The sequence below is a fragment of the Acipenser ruthenus genome, chromosome 14 (assembly GCF_902713425.1).
Source record: "Acipenser ruthenus chromosome 14, fAciRut3.2 maternal haplotype, whole genome shotgun sequence".
Lineage (NCBI taxonomy): Eukaryota > Metazoa > Chordata > Actinopteri > Acipenseriformes > Acipenseridae > Acipenser > Acipenser ruthenus.
The window spans coordinates 15,373,808-15,391,892 of NC_081202.1; the positions used below are offsets into that span (position 1 = coordinate 15,373,808).

The 18,085-nt window shown below is 36.8% G+C and overlaps 1 protein-coding gene across 3 annotated transcripts in view; it reads right to left on the reverse strand.

The window, feature by feature from the left end:
• Positions 1 to 18,085, reverse strand: part of LOC117420019 (exocyst complex component 4-like) — a 138,327-nt gene that overhangs the window by 33,997 nt on the left and 86,245 nt on the right. For all 3 annotated transcript variants that reach the window (XM_058985933.1, XM_034033516.3, XM_034033515.3), the window contains exon 11: positions 9,069 to 9,288. In XM_058985933.1, the coding sequence (XP_058841916.1) occupies positions 9,069 to 9,288 (220 nt within the window). The remainder of the gene's footprint in view (positions 1 to 9,068; positions 9,289 to 18,085) is intronic.

The window sequence follows — 18,085 nt, forward strand, 5'->3', positions numbered from 1 at the left end:
CAATCATAATAATCATAGTAAACAAAGCAGCAGATATGTTTTAAGATTCTGCTTCTTCAAAACGGATTAAATATTTATATTACACACTGGCTTTAGATGATTAGGCAATAAAATACATTGTAAAGGGCTGGATTTTACATTTAAAGACAGTACCCTGTTAAAAGCATCAGTCTTAACCCAAATTGGGACTCAGAACCTAGTAAACCTGGGTTTCAAAATAAAACCCAGTCACTCACTGTAAGACCCAGCTTGGGGGGAAAAAAAAAAGAATAATCTAAACATTTTAAATGACATATGTGACCTGATAGTATATCTCTTAACACTGTCACCTAATTTTGAAATGTAATGATATTTCTAGGTTTTGCCTATGCAGTATTCAAATTATAATTGAGGTGAATAGAAACTGTATTTCCATGTAGGCAGTGACACAGATGGATGCTTCGTTTACATGCTATTTGTCATTCTTGCTGTTAAGAATGCTCTGGTCTCAATCAACAACACCTGGTGTTGAATTGCTACAATGGTTGTTATGTGACCTGTGTTTTAGGTGATGTGTTTACGGCTACTACAACCTGCAGATGGTCATCTCTCCAGTCCACTCCTGTAAATTAGGCTTCAGTCTCAATGGGTCTATCCTTGCTTACAGAATGAAGTGTAGCCATTTTCTGGTTACCATTATTATTTTTAAGTCCAATTGTTCATACATAGGGCTTCTAGATATGTTGAAAGTGTCATAAAACTGCAAAGAAGAACCTGACTGGTAGATCTGTTGGGTGAAATGATTCATCTCTGTCTGTTACTCTGTGGGGTATCAATGGTTTGTACTGAGCTTGGAAACATTACCATCATCATAATGGATGTGTATTTCATAGTCCAGGGCACAACAGCTTTTTTGTTCATTGTTGTGGTTCATTACACCAATATGGATATATGGAAATATGTGTGTGTATGTATGTTTATCCCCTCCTCCAAAAAAAATGCATTTTTACATATTATGTGATATAATAGTTATTAAGTTCCTTTATGCGACATTCCAACAGACATCAGCAATTGCAGTATACAGGTAATAACATTCAACTCCCCACTTACTGGCTTCAGTGACAAACTGAGGAGCTCTCCTCCCAGAGGGTCTGAGAACAATGAAGAGGTGCAGCATCACACATTACAATGTGGAAGAGATGCCTACAATAATATGAGAATGATTGTCATGGCCTCACTTAGACTTTTCCCTGGGTTTGTGTTCATCTTTTTTTGGCGGGGAAATAAGTAAAATCACAGGGTTCTGTTTAAGTTCAGACTTGTGTTGGTCGAAAAGCAGAGCTTCCTCTTATTGTGAACAAATGACTGTATAAAAAAAATAGTAATTACTAAAGAAAGAGATTGTGCTTCCATTATCTGGGTAACATTGTTGATCTGAGATTCCTTGAGTAGTGTTTGGTCCCTTACAGTACCTGTTATCTACTAATGATATAATTCACAGAGCAGGAAGACAGACACCGAGACAACAAGTACTCTCATAATAAACCGTATGAATACAGAATACAGTATGTAGTAATTCTAAACAAACTCTTAATCCGTTAGGTACTCGACTGAAAAATAAAAAAAAAATAAAAAAAAATGGGGACTACCCAAGCCTTGTCATGATCAACAACTAACTCAACAAAATATCCTTCAATATACCCAAAATTTACTTTTCTTTATATTTCCTAAATTAAATCTCCCCAAAGGAAATTATTTAATCAAAGTTATCAACTCCATTCCTACCCCCCTCTCTTCAATAACAGCACTCGAGTGCAGAGCAAACTAAGATAAGCTATTTCTGTCAATGGCTCTTTCGGTCTGTGCAGCTACCTCGTTTCAGCTGGGAATGAGAAAGGATTGTTTAAACAGTTTTTCCCAAGTGCCTGTGGTACAGCTGTGTGCCGGACAGGCCCTGCAAAGAAGCTGACAGTGAGAGAATGGAAATCTCTTCGTGCCCAGTCAATGTGACCTCATCTCCCAATTACACTTGCAGCTTGTCTACAGGCTGGCAGGGCAGGGCAGCCGGTGACACTAACCACACTCATATTTAGCAAAAAGAGTCAATTATTTAAGAACAAAATGTCTTATCTTGAGAAAAATAATCTATTGGACTCAACATTTACCCTACTACACAGTACATGTCCATAAATTGTCAGTAACCATAAGTTGAGGTGCAGGAATTGTTCTGCTCTTTTGGATCGTTAATGCCTGCAAAGAAGCCTCCAGGCAGCCAGGACAGCACAATTAACTACATAATATGCTAGAGTGCTAAAAGAATGATAAAGGATTTAAACCTGTATAAGTTTCATTTGTGTATTGTTTTTTATTTACTATGTTACAGTTACAATTGAGTAATTGCTTCAGTTGATGGGGTAGAATCAAAGGAAGAGTGAGAGAACTATTACTGAAACTATTACTGAAAGATGGTGAAAGTGATGACAAGTGCTAACATATTTCTGAAAGCGAAGACATGGTAAACTCAGGGTTCCTCACCTCGTAAACACAATGCCTCTTGGAGAGCAGGGTGAGGAGGGAATGGGGGCTGCCTGTTGATATGCAGTCCTTGTGATCGGCAAGTGGGTAGCGGCGGCGAGATGATAATTGAATTGGACATTTCAAATTGAGTTTAAAAACGTGAAAAAAAATTGATTTAATAAAAAAAAAGCACACACACAAAAAAGGCCACCAGTGAAGTTGGTGCACTTGTACAAATCAAGAGTGACAGAGTACAGTCAGAGAATATATGGAAGAGAAAAGTTAAAAGGTAAGACAAGGATAAAGTTGCAGTTAAATGGATGAGAAATTAAATACAGTAAAGAAAAAGGCCAGTGCAGCAAAACTAACACATGGGAGACAATAAATACTGTAATATTCACCTTTAGCCTTCTTAGAATTACAAAAGCACAAACTCCATTTTACTTTGATGTGATTTTTCTATGTATGTGTCTTCTGTATATTTTATTTGCACATATGGCTGGGTAATTTAAAGTCTCTATGTTACAGCAGGAAGCAACTGGACTTTCATTTCATGCTCTGGTGAAGAGCTAGGAATAAAACTGAATACATTGAAGAGAAAAATAAAATGCAATTTTTCCTCAGCATGAATAAATACTAATATGACTTAGTATAACTCTTTCTCCATTAAAAAAATCTGAGCTCAGGCCATTTTGGCAAGATCATAAATATTCACAGCAGCAAACATTTTGGAGCTCTAGCTCTCCTGTTTCGTCAATACTTAATATTGACTGATGTTTTCTGAGTATCCCTGCAACGAGGAATCTAAAACCCAACCTTTAAAATCCTAAGCCTCTTTCACACTGGCACTCCTACCCGGGTCAGAACCCGGGCTATTTGCTCTAAACAAAATTTGGGCCGAAAGTTCAATCCAGACAAGCTTGGATGGAAGCGTCCATAACAAGCTGCTTCTGGTGCATTGATACGCACTTGTTTATTTGCATCTGTCACCCAGCTCAACCCGGCTTTATCAAAAGCAGTATGAAATTGCATACCCGATCTGCATGACACCAGGTCTTGCCCAGGCAGCTTCTGACCCGGGTAGATCATGCCAGTGTGAAAGGGGCTTTAAAAACTGTCCTAACAAACATTACATTTCATGTTTGTTTAAGTGGCAAATGTGCAGCTGGCAAAAATGACACCATCTACATTTCTAGAATATGTCCTGTTTTGGCAGGAATAAAAAACAGCAACTACTAAATAACATTTTCAAAGGAAAACTAACAAGAAATGTCAATTAGTCAAACATTTTGGCTTCATCATTATATGACACTAGTTTGTTGATCCAAAACGACTTCTAGCCTTGAACAATAAAAATACCTGATTCAATCTTCATATTTTTGTATTTGCTTTACAAAATTCAGATAGATAAATGGACAACAGACAGTGGGAATATAGTGTACAGCTTTCAAAAGATGTATTTTATATAGGACAAGGCCAGAAGTTATTTAAATCCTTGATCGTCAAAGACAAAGACAGATCAATTGGCCATAAACAAATAAATAAAATTACCAAAAAAAACAATTTTCCTGCAGTAAAAATCGAGTTTGCTGCAAAATTAAACTGAATAAGCACAAAAACCTTTCTGGTGGTTAATAGTCAGGTCAGGTGATTGATTTGTTCAGTTTGTAAACTGGTCCCTTTTCAGTTTATTTTTTCAATGCATATTTCAACTTTGTTCTATTTTATAGAGTCACGCTTGATCTAAAATTCTGGACCTCCAAATGTTGTTCCAGGTCAGGCACCCCAAACTCCCCAGCAGGTATAATATTTTCATAGGCCATCAACTTTGAAATCGGCTGCAAATGAGCTGCCCGTCAGTGTGCTCTGGGCTGAGAGGAAGCCAAGCCTTCAGAGAACACCTAACTGTGCTGTGTGTTGTTAAGCTCAATGGAGCAAACAGCATCACGGAAACCCCTGTACATTACAACGGTACGAATTTATACATTCTGATAAAAGCTTTAATATTTGTGTGGGATGGTGATGGATTTCAAATTGACTAAGATTTTATCTATTTAGACCTTAATTTATCAAGAATGGGAAATTTGCAAAAAAACATATTGAGTGCCTTGAACTGACCAGTGTAATGATTCTGTACTAGCAGGATGCAGCAGACTGTTTTATGTATTTCAACACCACTCTTTAAAATGATTATATTCAGTCAGGTAGTGAGTAAGCTCAGAAAAAGATAGCGCTTCAGCCCTTAGGGGTGTAAAGTAAGAGATAAGCTCTGGAAACGGGAAGCATTTCTGATGTGTGAAGAAATTAGGTACCGATATAATATAATGTATTATGTTAACTGGAAACTGCTTTACCCTGGAGGCTCAAATGAAAGTAATAAAGCTGCTGCGGTTGTGCCTTCGTCTGATATTATTCAGCACCTAACCATCCTGTGTGGCTCAGTGGCCAGTCTGCTATCCTCAAGGACCTTGCTCTTAGTGTGATGGCCCCTCCTTCTACCAGCGGGACAAAGAGTCATTGCACCAGCTTACAAATCACTTTCAAATTAGGCAAGTTCAGTTACGTAAACCGTTCTCTGCCAACGGTTTCTTTTACCACCTATTTAATAGAATCTATTCTTACTTAGTAATTTACACATATTATTAAACATAAGACTGAAGCAAAAACATGGTGACGATCATGGCACAAACACAATTCTGAACACTGTGGTGGTTACCTTGTGACCAGTGCCTTGGGTATCTTTGAGCATGCACATCACCACAGATGTTAGACTTACACATAAAAGTACTTCTGTAAATCTGAAGTCACATAGCCAACCAGTTTTACCGAGTGGTTTCTTGTGAACAAATTTAGCTGAGCTGCACCCTATATTATCAAAGCATGCTTAATCCTCAAGGGTCTCTCATGGCACCATACAGATGTAATAAAGAAACACTGTGATCTCAACAGTCCATTGTTTTGTCTGCCAATTATTGTTTCATGCATTTGAGAGACAAAAGATGTGGATAGCTATTTGGCAACCCCTATCTGCAAAACAAAATGTTTGTTAAATAATAAATTTGTAATAACTAACACCCAGACCTAAGAATACAGTATCTTAAAATAATGCGTAAGGCTGAACGCATAAAGATTATCCACAGAAATCACTAGTTAACTGCATTAGTTTAACTGCACTGGTAGAGCACAGACCCAGAAGGTTACCACTAACTTTCTTACACAAAGAAGTCAAAGCAAAACAAAAACTAATCTTAGAGTATCTACTTTTCCCCAGAAAACAGGCTAAAATAAAATGTGCATTTCATATCTCAGCGGACATATAATCATAACAATTATATTGCTTAATATTTAGCTTTTTGCAATAATGATGATCTAAAATGTGTATGTTGATTGAAAAATCCTGTTTTTGTTGAATTTCAGTTGAATAGTTAAGACTGCATTAATAATTAAAATGAGAACAGCCAGATTAAATACCATTGTAATATATATATATATATATATATATATATATATATATATATATATATATATATATATATATATATTACATATTACAATGTCAAGCCCAAAAAGGGGTGACCCAAGTGCATAAACTGCATTTTACTGCAAATGGGAATATACAAAAGTAGTGATATAGGTGTGGTTCTAAGTAATTTAGAATAGTATTTATTTATTGTTAAAATTGTTTCACTATTTGATTATAAATACAGAGGATCCACCTGTACCACATAGACCAATGCCAACTTAACACCACCTCAACCTTCTTTTAGATCTCTCCACAGTGCAACCAACACGAATGTATTGTCGAGCAAATACTTTTTCTTTGAGATTAAGATATTTAAAGACAGAAATTAAATATATCTCTTTTGATCTGTCATATCATCAGCAAACATGAACAGCACAATATGGTAGGGTGATGCAGATGTTTTTAAAAAAAATAAATAAATAAAAACAACCTCACTGCATTATTGGAATTATTCGAATATAGTGGTGTTTTACAAACATGTATGACTAAGCCAAATGCGCCAGTTATGGACATAAAGATGACAGCAGCTGCCTGTGTCCGGGGCCCCCGTCACAAATTGTGCCGATTCAGCGAAGGAGGCAAAATGAAGATTTATGGATGCAATCTCGGTGAGGTTTAGGCAGGCTGTCCGAGATGTGTTTGTAATTAAATTAATCAATCAGTAAGAGGGCAGAAGCTCAGCAAGTGAAATATCCTTCCTGCTCCAAGTCAACAGATAGCATCACAATAAAGACATGCCGCAGGAAGAGTTATGAGGAAGTTTCAGCACTTTTACCGCTCTGGTGATTGCTCAATGTTGGCTAGGATGTCTAAGCCTACTTGGGAAGTTCATAGTCAACTGTGGAACAAACAGAAATATCAAGTCAATGGGCGCTAAAATCAGCATAAAGATAAAGTAGCAAATTCATAAAAAAAATAATAATAATAAAAAAGGGGGCACAACAATTACTCTTGGAATCAACTTACATTGCTTGTTCAGCAAGGCACTCGTTATCCCCACAGGATAATTAGAAATGTTTGGGTACCTAATTATATAAACATCATCAACAAACAGCCCTGTGCCCTTTTTAACACAATTAACTGCCAGCACTTAAAGATGAAAGAACACTTGAGCTGTTCCAAAAACTGAAAGCTTTTTTCTAAGTGAGTACTGTACATACAATTTATGTAAGCACCTTCTATACAGCTGACAGAAGTGGAATGCAACTTGCCAACACTGTCTAATATTTGTAAAACTAGGAGGCTGTGTGGTCCAGTGGTTAAAGAAAAGGGCTTATAACTAGGAGGTCCCTGGTTCAAATCCCACCTCAGCCACTGACTCATTGTGTGACCCTGAGCAAGTCACTTAGCCTCCTTGTGCTCTGTCTTTCGGGTGAGACGTAGTTGTAAGTGACTCTGCAGCTGATGCATAGTTCACACACCCTAGTCTCTGTAAGTCGTCTTGGATAAAGGCGTCTGCTAAATAAACAAATAATAAGAAAACCTATTGAGCCTCAAGACTTCCACAAAAACGATGGTCTACAAAGGTACTCCTCTTTATGTCAAATACCCAGTACTACTGTATGAATTAAAATTCGGAATTCAAATGTTTTAATTAACAGGGACAATGTACAATTTGTAACATTCATGACAAGTCACAAGATGTATTGTACCCAGGCTTAGCTATACGCTTTTACATCTACATCGGGAGTCCCTGGGCTCATAAGAAACCAAAAAAAATAATAATAAAATACAACCAACACATACAAACAGCACATTACAATAAATACAAAAAGATTAATAGATTGGTTCATGTAAACCAAAATCCCATATACTGTATTATAAATATATAGATGCTACCAAATACCAAAACTGTTGTTAGCCTAATACACAGAACTAAAGTTAATTCCCTTAATATATATATATATATATATATATATATATATATATATATATATATATATATATATATGTATATATATTACAATCATTATCTTAGAGATATTAAAACTAATAATTTCCATTACAATGCATAATATATTACAAATCTATAAACATTACTATATGTATTTTTAATATGCTACAGTTCATGATCACAGACTTGTCTTTGTTTTAACCACATCTTAAATTTAGTTGTAAAACTGTTATAGTTATAAGAACCTTTATTATCATCCAATAGTAAATTCCAAAACATGGTACTCTTAATTGAGAGAACTGTCTGAGCAAACTTAATACGTCGTCTTGGAGCTATGCAATCACCTCTTTTAGTTGCTCTAGTAATTCTACCATTACCATCTGAGCAGAGTTTTATAAACTCCTTTAACGGTGGGGGAGCTAAATCCTGCAAAGACTTAAAAAACAAACATACGTATGAATAATTTATGTCATTATCAAAACTTAACATTTTATATTTCTTGAGTATATAATGATGATATCTTGTTGTTTTTTTAATTTTTAGACTTTGTTTGTACAAAGAATTCAGAGGCTTAATTGCAGTCGTCCCAGCTTGTGACCAGACAGTTACACAATAGGACAAATGAGATAAAATCCTAGAATGTAAATACAACTTAGCAGCAGTAACAGCATCTTCTCGCACTGCCCTACGAATAACAACTGAAAGCGGTACAGTGTATAGTATCCTGAGATCTGATTATTAGTGACAGCTAGTTATAGATCTGAAAACTTAACGACTCAGTGAAACTAGTAAATAACTGTGTTGGTTTCTTTGTATAATCAGGTTATGACTCAGTGCATGAGTAAGATTTTAATTAAAATCTGTAGAGCTGATTTTATAGCACGTCACAAATCCACATTCTGTCTGCGTTCTACATACATCTGTTTATCGAGTTACAGCAACTTCATGCATTATATATTTCAAGTAAAATTCATTCAGTAACCTTTGTGGATGAATAAATTAACATTTCAATTCTCTCAATAATTACAATAAACAGCCCACATACACGGTTAGGTAACGTCAATTCTTCTGGAGAATATACTTGTGTCAAACAAGGGATGTGCACAACAAGAAAAGCTACAGTAGGGTTCAGTACCTGAAATTCACTGTGTTTACCTGCAGGAGGGGCCGCTGCACTCCAAGCACCGTCATGGTGTCTGCGCTGGCGAGGACCTTCAGAGGGTCGGACACCTTGGTCACTGCCTCAATCTCTTTGTTAATCTCAATCCGGACTTGGTTGAGGAAGAAATCATTGATGTAATAAGTGAGGAATGTTCGCAGTTGGCACTGCTTGGCCGGCCCGGGTCCCATGTTGTGTTCCGTCTCCTGAATGAACCTGTAAGAACAAACCTATCTTTTAAGGATTTGACGACAGGACACCAGTCAGTACAGCAGCTCATCACACAAACATATGCAACATAAACTGACAATGTTGATCACAATTATGGTTTTCCTAAATACCTGTAGTGTATCAAAGTACCGCGATACAGACCATTGGTTCTCAATCGATTATGCAACTTATTAATCAAATTGTGTGGTATTCATGCTAATGATGGCCATTTCTGAAATAACTGAAATTAGTAATTGAAATAGCATTGTCATTATAATGTTCATTGTAACATGGCTTGGGTGTCACTCTGTTTAGCCTTGTGCTTAACACCGCATCTAGTAGTGCATCATTTCACAACAATGTCTTATTACTTAATAACACCTCTGACTTCTCCTATGGTGAATAAGGGGTCTCCAGCCAACATCTGAAGACCACATTAATGCGGCCCTATGCAATAAAATGGCTGAGAACCCCATGGTAGATAATAATGTAGGGAAGAAAGTACAGAAAGCACCCTGTATATTAATTGGGATGACTTTCACACTACATACTGACTATCTTGACATCCAATTATTTGTTTTACTGCTAATTTTAAAGGCAGTTGTAAAACAAAAAGCACTACAAGGTTGGCTTGGAGGCTATTGCACTTTTTCAGAATGGGGGAGATATGCAAGATTTTGAGAACAGTGTAGGAAAATAGGAACATTTACTGTAAAAGTTATTTGAGAGAAAGGTAGTTAAAAGAATATGTTGCTCTCAGAACAATCTGCTTGATTTTAATATAACATTTAATATAAATGCTCTCTTGGGCAATCAGTTTACATAATTCATCTGTATATGTAGTTACAGGTGATCATGAACCATAAACTACTGGTAACCTTTTCACATTTGATTATGAACCATACATTTCTTTTTATGTTCATATGTTAATTTGGATGCACAAATACAGTATATGGTCTATTGCAAGGATGAATGGCAGTGTGTTGAATCTTTCTTGGCAGAAATAAAATATGCAAGTGAACAACATACTGACAATATAAACATATTTATATAATTTAAAAACAACACACACACACATTAGTAAAAGACTGGTTCCACTTGTCATGGTGGTTGTTAGCAACAGAATGTCCCATCCAGTATTTAAACCCTCTATACAACATTCAGTGAACCAAGCAACTTGGCATTAAAGGATTTATAAATAAAGCTTAGGTGGATTGTAGAAACTGAGGGAATAGTTTAACAAGCTGTTTTGACTAAACAATGGACATTCCATTCCACTGTTGTAAAAATTAATCTCTTAATGCATTCTATTCCTCTTCAGGGTCGAATGAGATTCAAGGCACGGATATACTGTACAAAAGATTTGTTCAGTGAGTATTTCATTACATCCTTTGGCGTGCATATGTTAAGCATTTTTGCACATGCACATCCCAATGCCTGTTTCAACATGTTCAAAATGGTACTTACTTATACAGTATCTTATGTAACAAAACCAGTTCAATGAAATTCCTCCAACAATAAAGAGCCCCTTTGCTGGCCCTGTATGTTTATTTTTTCATTTACAAAGATTTAGCAAACAAAATGAATGAGATGGAAGGCTCACTGTTTCCATAAGGATCCTGGGAGTTTATGAATTAGGTTAATGTGCAATACAATATGTCGACAGTGAATGCTCATGTGACTGGCTAAAACAGTCCTGAATCCCTGGTACCACGGAATCTTACCTGGCACAAGCCCTTGGTGCTTCCATATATACAAAATATTGCTTTAATAAGTTTCTACACTGTTGTCAGCTCATAAAAGATAATAATGACCTTCAGCATAAATACAACTTCAATAGTTATATTAACCTATAACAGTAAAAGAAAATTCTGCATTAAACAAAACTCTTGGGGGAGATATGCAGGCTCAGTTTAGTCAAAATCAAAACAATGTATTGCTGTATTCAAAGCCACCTCGTCCAGCAGTTTGGCAAAATGTTAAAATGTCTGGAAGCATTTGGTCTGTGGCCATAGCATTCAATGGTCGTGTACTACCGACTGCATGAACAAACTATCGAAATCCTATATACAGTGTATGGGTAGAGGTATTTGGTTTTCCTAGAATTGACCCTGGAGGAATGCACTCATATAGAGGCAATAAAGCAAAACTGCTTCAGCTAGTTGAGACCAAATCTAGAACGCCTTCACTAAAACAGTTATGACAAGTCTAAAAATAAAAGCCATGGTTTGAAAAACACTAGTTACTCCTGCCAATGGATGTGATACATTTAATGGCAAATATCCACAGACCATATGTCCAATGTGATTGATTATACACTAGTTTATACTCCATGTGTTGCATTGCTATTAATGCTTCACAGAGCACTTTTATAATCCAATTAGTCAACAATACTGACAGTGACTGAACTGTCTGTAGACTTCATGCATGGAAATAGCAACATCATGGCAGACTTTGCAGAAACATAGTGTGATGGAGTTGCATCTCTGCACTTCCATAACCTATTTAAAGAATATATTACTCAACTGTGTAATGTTTTGCACTGGAGAACTGGAGTGCACTAGTTTTGTCATTCCATGCTGCATAACAGACCTAAATGAAAAAAGTTGGTGGCTTGACATCAGATTTCACAATGGAGAAAGACACCAAACAACCTTTACATAGAGTGTGGCCATTTTGAATAATATTAAAATTAACTTGTACAATGTACAATGTAGACCCCCCAAAAAATAGTTTGAATCCTCATATTTATAATGTTAAATATGAAAGTAATAACTTTTATTTGTTAAATTTAAGTAACATTGGTTAACTGTTGTACTTTTATTGTAATGCATGAAAAAGGAAACATTTTCTGGTGTACAAGCAATGCGAAATGCCCAGTTGAGTTACCAGCCACAGTATTCAATAATGCACTTGTTTTACTTATGTGATGCTGCATAAGCAGGTATATGTGAATAGTTAATCTGTATGTAGACCCTTTTGGGTTGCCTTTTTTCGTCAGTAAAATCCTTGCACTTGTACACCGTTACTGCATGACAAATCTTTGAAATGGCTCTCTTAATACAGTAAATGTCCAGTGACAGCCTTATAAATGACCACTAGCTTCATGCAAACTACATTTATTCGGGAACATTATCATGATTTGTAACAACATTTTAATGTTGTAGCTGAAGCTGAAAAAAACAACATGGAAATGCAAAACTCATACATTCATATACATACACACACACATATAATATATATATATATATATATATATATATATATATATATATATATATATATATATATATATATATAAAACATATTTTCTGTATACACAGATTTGTATTGTAATAATCTCTCTGTCCAAAAATGTCATTAATGTAAAAAACAACCACTGTAACAAACACTAATTGCCATTCACCCCATTAAAAGTTTCACTGTTTCAGTAATTAAACCACAAATTGTGTCCATGTCCTCATTTGAAACACAGACTAGCCATATTCCTCTATACTGTAGAGTAAACATAAAAGACAAAGCAAACACACAATGACAGAATAAACCATTTTATAATAAAATCTTACAGAATTAGCGGCATGCATTTAATGAAATTTCAAAAGAGAATTTTAAAACACTCAGTGACCCGCCTGCATCACCAATTTGTTTAATCGCCTCTTCTTTTTCATTACAACACACCACATCTTCTAAAACTCTCATACACATGTAGATATTGGAGGAAACTTTAGTAGGAACCTTGTTACAAAGCACAGCATCTGAGCCCCCAATCACTGTCTTCCAGACTGGCCTTTCTGTGTAATCGCAATTAACACCATGACAATCTGCTTACGACCAGCCTCTGCAGAATCGGGATCTGCAGGCGCTAACAATTCAATAAAACCTGAAATAGGCCAGGAAACGTGATTCATCGTTAATAAAGGGATTACAGGAGATAATTGGAGCTAAGTCTGTTTAGTTTGTTACAGAAATAACAGCATTATGGTAACAAGCAGCAGTAGGTTGCCCTAATTGTCCGTGGAGAAGCAATCTTCATTTTTCTTTTTAGCAAGGTGGAATGCTAAAGTCGTACAGAATATTTAGTTATCATAGCGTCCCGAGAGAGTTTGTTTGATGCTGCAATGAAGGAAGATTAAGATTAATGACATCTGCTCCTTTTATAATTCTCTGCATCTTGAGAGTAATGACACAATAGCCCAAAAGCTGGTTGGATTAGAAAGCTCTGGTTCCCTGATGGACCAAAACCATCCTCCTGCAAGAATAAGTATCACCAGATTAAAACCCTTTTTATTAACTGCATTATTGGATGAAATTATTTCAGTCACAGATGATGGGAGGGCATTGTTATAAAAGGATACACAGGGCATGTGGATGGAAGAATCGTGTGCTTCAGGGTACCCAAGAAAGAATTAGCATAACTAGCTCAAGGCATTTTGTACATGTGCTGGGATATTTACTGTATGTCAAGAACCATTGTTTCTCCTGGTGTGGTATTTCAAAACAAACAGCAACCCTTTAAGTCACAGACAATTTAAATTTTATTAAGAATGACTGCTTGTGATTATTGTAGACAGCATCTAATTACTCATCATTAGAAAACAGATGTTGATTTTGAAGCCTGAGGCCTATAAATCTAATTGTCTACAGAATCTCCAATCCACATATATAAAAATATTCTCACAAAACAGCATTATAGTCTGTCACAGTTAGCTAATTAATTTGTAATTCTGATGGAACATTAAATGTGGTCCTGTGACCGCTCAATGAAATAACCACCAGGCATTAAACTTAACAAACACTTTCTCAGGTGTTTCCTCATACATTGTGCCTCTAGCAGTCCACCCTTAGGAAAGGCTCTATGCACAGTAAACTACACAAAAACACAATAAGGTCCTCCACGGTTTCTGTAAAGGTGGGGCAGGCTTTTTATATCTGAACCGTCAGGTCAGAAAATCAGTAGAAAACATCAACAATTCAAAAAACACAGACTGAAATCCCAGTGCAGCTGAGAACTTCTGGCAAACTGCAGCATGAGAACTAACATTGAACACGGGTGGACACCTCATAAAACAGCATATGGAATGAATAAAAGTGAGGGAGTCATTAAACACATTTAAGCGCTGCTGCTTGGCTTCCGTGGGTGTATTATAGGGCATTGGAAATGGACGAGGCTGCAGCAGAAGTACCAAACCCTAAACACAGTGATGTTGTTAAATGCACTAGGTCTGTGGGCTACAACAGCTGCTTAGAGATGCCTGCCATGAGCGTAAATTACTATTTTTTTTTTTCTTTCACTCAGCATACCATTAGAATACAGCTTTTGATTGTGTTTTCAACGTTGACATCTATTAGTTTTATTAATGTACAAATGTGTGTGTAGCGGAGGGTGAGTGGGTGTTCCTTCGCATTTAACAACAGTAATTGACAAAACTTATTTGAAGTGTTTTTAACATAGTCCATTCAAACTATCAAGTTGATTATGTTAAGATAACAGTTTGTACAGTGGCTTCAATATGACCAAATTGGCTTAGTCATTCAAATAAACCAGTTTCAAGATTAAAAGTTGACGTGTGTATACTGTAGCTCCTTTTGTTAATCTATTTAAAAACAACAACACACACACAACACATACACTAATTAAAAAACAAGACAGAACTCCCTAATGCTAATAGAATTGTAATAAAAAGACACAAGCTCTAAAACTTCTTATTGTGCTCTGTTCCTTTTTAAGAACTCTATCGTTCCACTAAAATTTTTGCTGGTGTTTTCATGCAAACATTTGAAATGACTGTTTGAATGGTCTGCAGGGTGTGTAATTTACAACTGCAGAAAAATAACGCAATTCTTGACATTTCACGGGTTCCACTTCCATCATAAAAAGCCAATGTTATGGGTGTTAGAACACTTAAATGTCACACTGATTTATCACGTTGCTGACACAGAACATGTTTTTATAAATACTTGAACAGTTTTATTTATTTATTTATTTTTAGAACGTCCAGAATGATTTTTAAATTAACATTTTGCTAATGAACACTTTCTATTCTGCATATTTTGCAGTCCGTGCCGTTCACTCACAACTGTATTATATTCAAAAAATAAAATACAAAAAGAGAAGATATTTTTATTGCACATAAATAATATATAAATATAAATAACGAAACAAACAACTTGCCAACAGGCTCCCGAGTGGTGCATCCAGTAAAAGTGCTCTGCGTGGAGTGCAGGATGGCCCTATAGGCTAGAGATTGCAGGTTCTAATCCAGGCTATGTTACAGCTGACCGTGACCGGGGGTTCCTAGGGGGCGGCGCACAATTGGTCGAGCGCCACCCGGGTAGGGAGGGCTTAGGTCGGCAGGGGAATCCACGGTTCACTGCGCACCAGCGACCCCTATGGCCGATATGACGCCTGTGGTTCTGCAGTTTAGCCGTTAGATCTGTCTTTTCCTCCGGCACTATAGGTATACAGATAATAATTGGGCATACAAAATTGGGGAGAAAAAAACGGGTAAAAATTGCCAAAAAGAGAAGAATTGTCAGTAATGCGTGCCTCAATGAAGGCACATTACCCACTCAGTACAAAACACAGATACTGCCTTTTCAGTTTCTCTGTCTGTTTCCTATCACATATACAACATATATACAAATGTAGACACATGGTTTGATGCTTTTATCATTCTGAAATTAGAATGCAATTTGAAAAAAATGTATTCTCAGCCTGCACTGGCACTGTGTTGTTACGGATATGAAAGACATATTCATTTTCACCACACTCGGAAGGCGGAAAGGCATGGACTTTGACGAAGGTTTCTCTTGTTTCGAGTTGGACTAGGATGTTCTTGGTGTTAAGTTTAGATACCTCGCGATCTTCAAGGAGTCATGAGATATGGTCATTTTAAACTTGCTCGGGTGCAAAGGGTGAAGACTCCCACACTGTAAATCACTGCTACTCTTAACATGTAACAGCTGAGCCTTAGTAGACATCAACTAGTGTTCACAAGGTTAAGCACTGAAGCCAAGATGCTATTCAAAATCTTTTTTTTTTTTTTTTTTAATAAATTATAATGCTATTTTTTTTAAATTTATTTAATTTTTTTTTTTAATTTAGTAGTCGCTAATTGATTTTTACCCCATTTTTCTCCCAATTTGAAATAGCCAATTGTATAGTTTTGGGCTCAGCTCACCGCTACCACCCCTGCGCTGACTCGGGAGCGCCGAAGATGAACATACGCTGTAGTCCGAAACGTGTGCCATCAGCCGACTGCTTTTTTTCATTCTGCAGGCCCGCCATGCAGCCACCCCAGTGCTACAGCATCAGAGGACAGTGCAGCTCTGGACAGCTTACAGGCAAGCCCGCAGGCACCCGGCCAGTCTACAGGGGTCGCTGGTGCGCGGTGAGCCGAGGACACCCTGGCTGACCTAATCCCTCCCCACCTGGGTGACGCTTGGCCAATTGTGCGCCACCCCTTGGGAGCTCTCGTCCACAGTCGGCAGTGGAATAGCCTGGAAAACCAGCGACTTCCCGGCTATAGGGTGCATCCTGCGCTCCACACAGAGCGCCTTTACCGGATGCGCCACTCAGGAGCCACCATGATACAGTTTTTATAGTTACTACCATTACTACCAGTGAAGCGTTGACAATCCATGCCAACATGTCAGATGGTGGCATATGTTCACTTAGTCACTACTGAATGCATGCAGAGTCATGTGTTCCATTTTAACAGTGCATATGTTTGACTTCACTGACTGATATATTGCTCAGTTCTGGCATGGATAACCAGAAGCCAAGATAAAGGCAGAAAAACTGAAATTCAAGATGCAGAATTGGCCTAGTATCTTTTTTCTAATACTGACTGTATCTTTTTTAATGATCTGTACTGGCAGATCTTAATCTCTTTAGCTCTAAATTAGTCCCGCTGATGTTTACAAATAGAAAGCTTAAAAAAACAAGCCAACAGGAAAGAAAATGTACCCATACTTTATTAGTTTGAAAATAAGCTACAGTATTTTATAACAGCAACTTCAAATTTACTAATCCATCATCTCCTGTTCCCACCTGGAATTTAATTAATTAATCTCCATGCCCTCCTTTCCCCACAGAGAAATATTTGCAGCGTTAGAATCCATAAACTTCAAAATTAATTTTAAAATATAGTCTGCACCTGTGGTGCAATTTAGCACCCAATATTTCAAATTGCTTTAGGCTATTGAGAAAGACAGCAGCTGATACAAAGAGAAGAAATGATCATCCTTTCAAGTCATATTACAGAATGTCCTGGACAAACCAACTGGCTGAAAAAAAGCTCACAGCCTCATCTCACTAATATTTTATTTTAGAAGTAATTTTATAACTTCACACATGACAGTGAGTGGTTGTACTGAAAAAGCCTACTTACTGCTTACCTATATACCTCTCTTCCTTATAACCTAGATTTGTTTGAAAAGGTTTTTCCTGTTGACTTCAAAAATCACCAATTCTAAACCTTGTGCTTTTTTTACGCAACTAACCGCTGTACAGTAAACCAGACATATCCCTCACTCGTTCTTTGTTAGTTTATTTATTTTTACTAACTCCTTTGTAAGCCTTTGCAGTTCTAAATTAATTTATCTTGATCAGTTCACAGAAATATGCATGGGGAAAGTACAGTATGTGGTAAGAATAGACCATTGTGAAAAGGGAATTGTGGTTAGCACCTTGTGTCACACAAACTTACAAGGCTCCATGCCACTCCAAAGACCAGTTCTTAATGACTACACTAGATGGCAGTCTACTAGCTGTCAAACAACTCTCCAGGCATGTCCATTC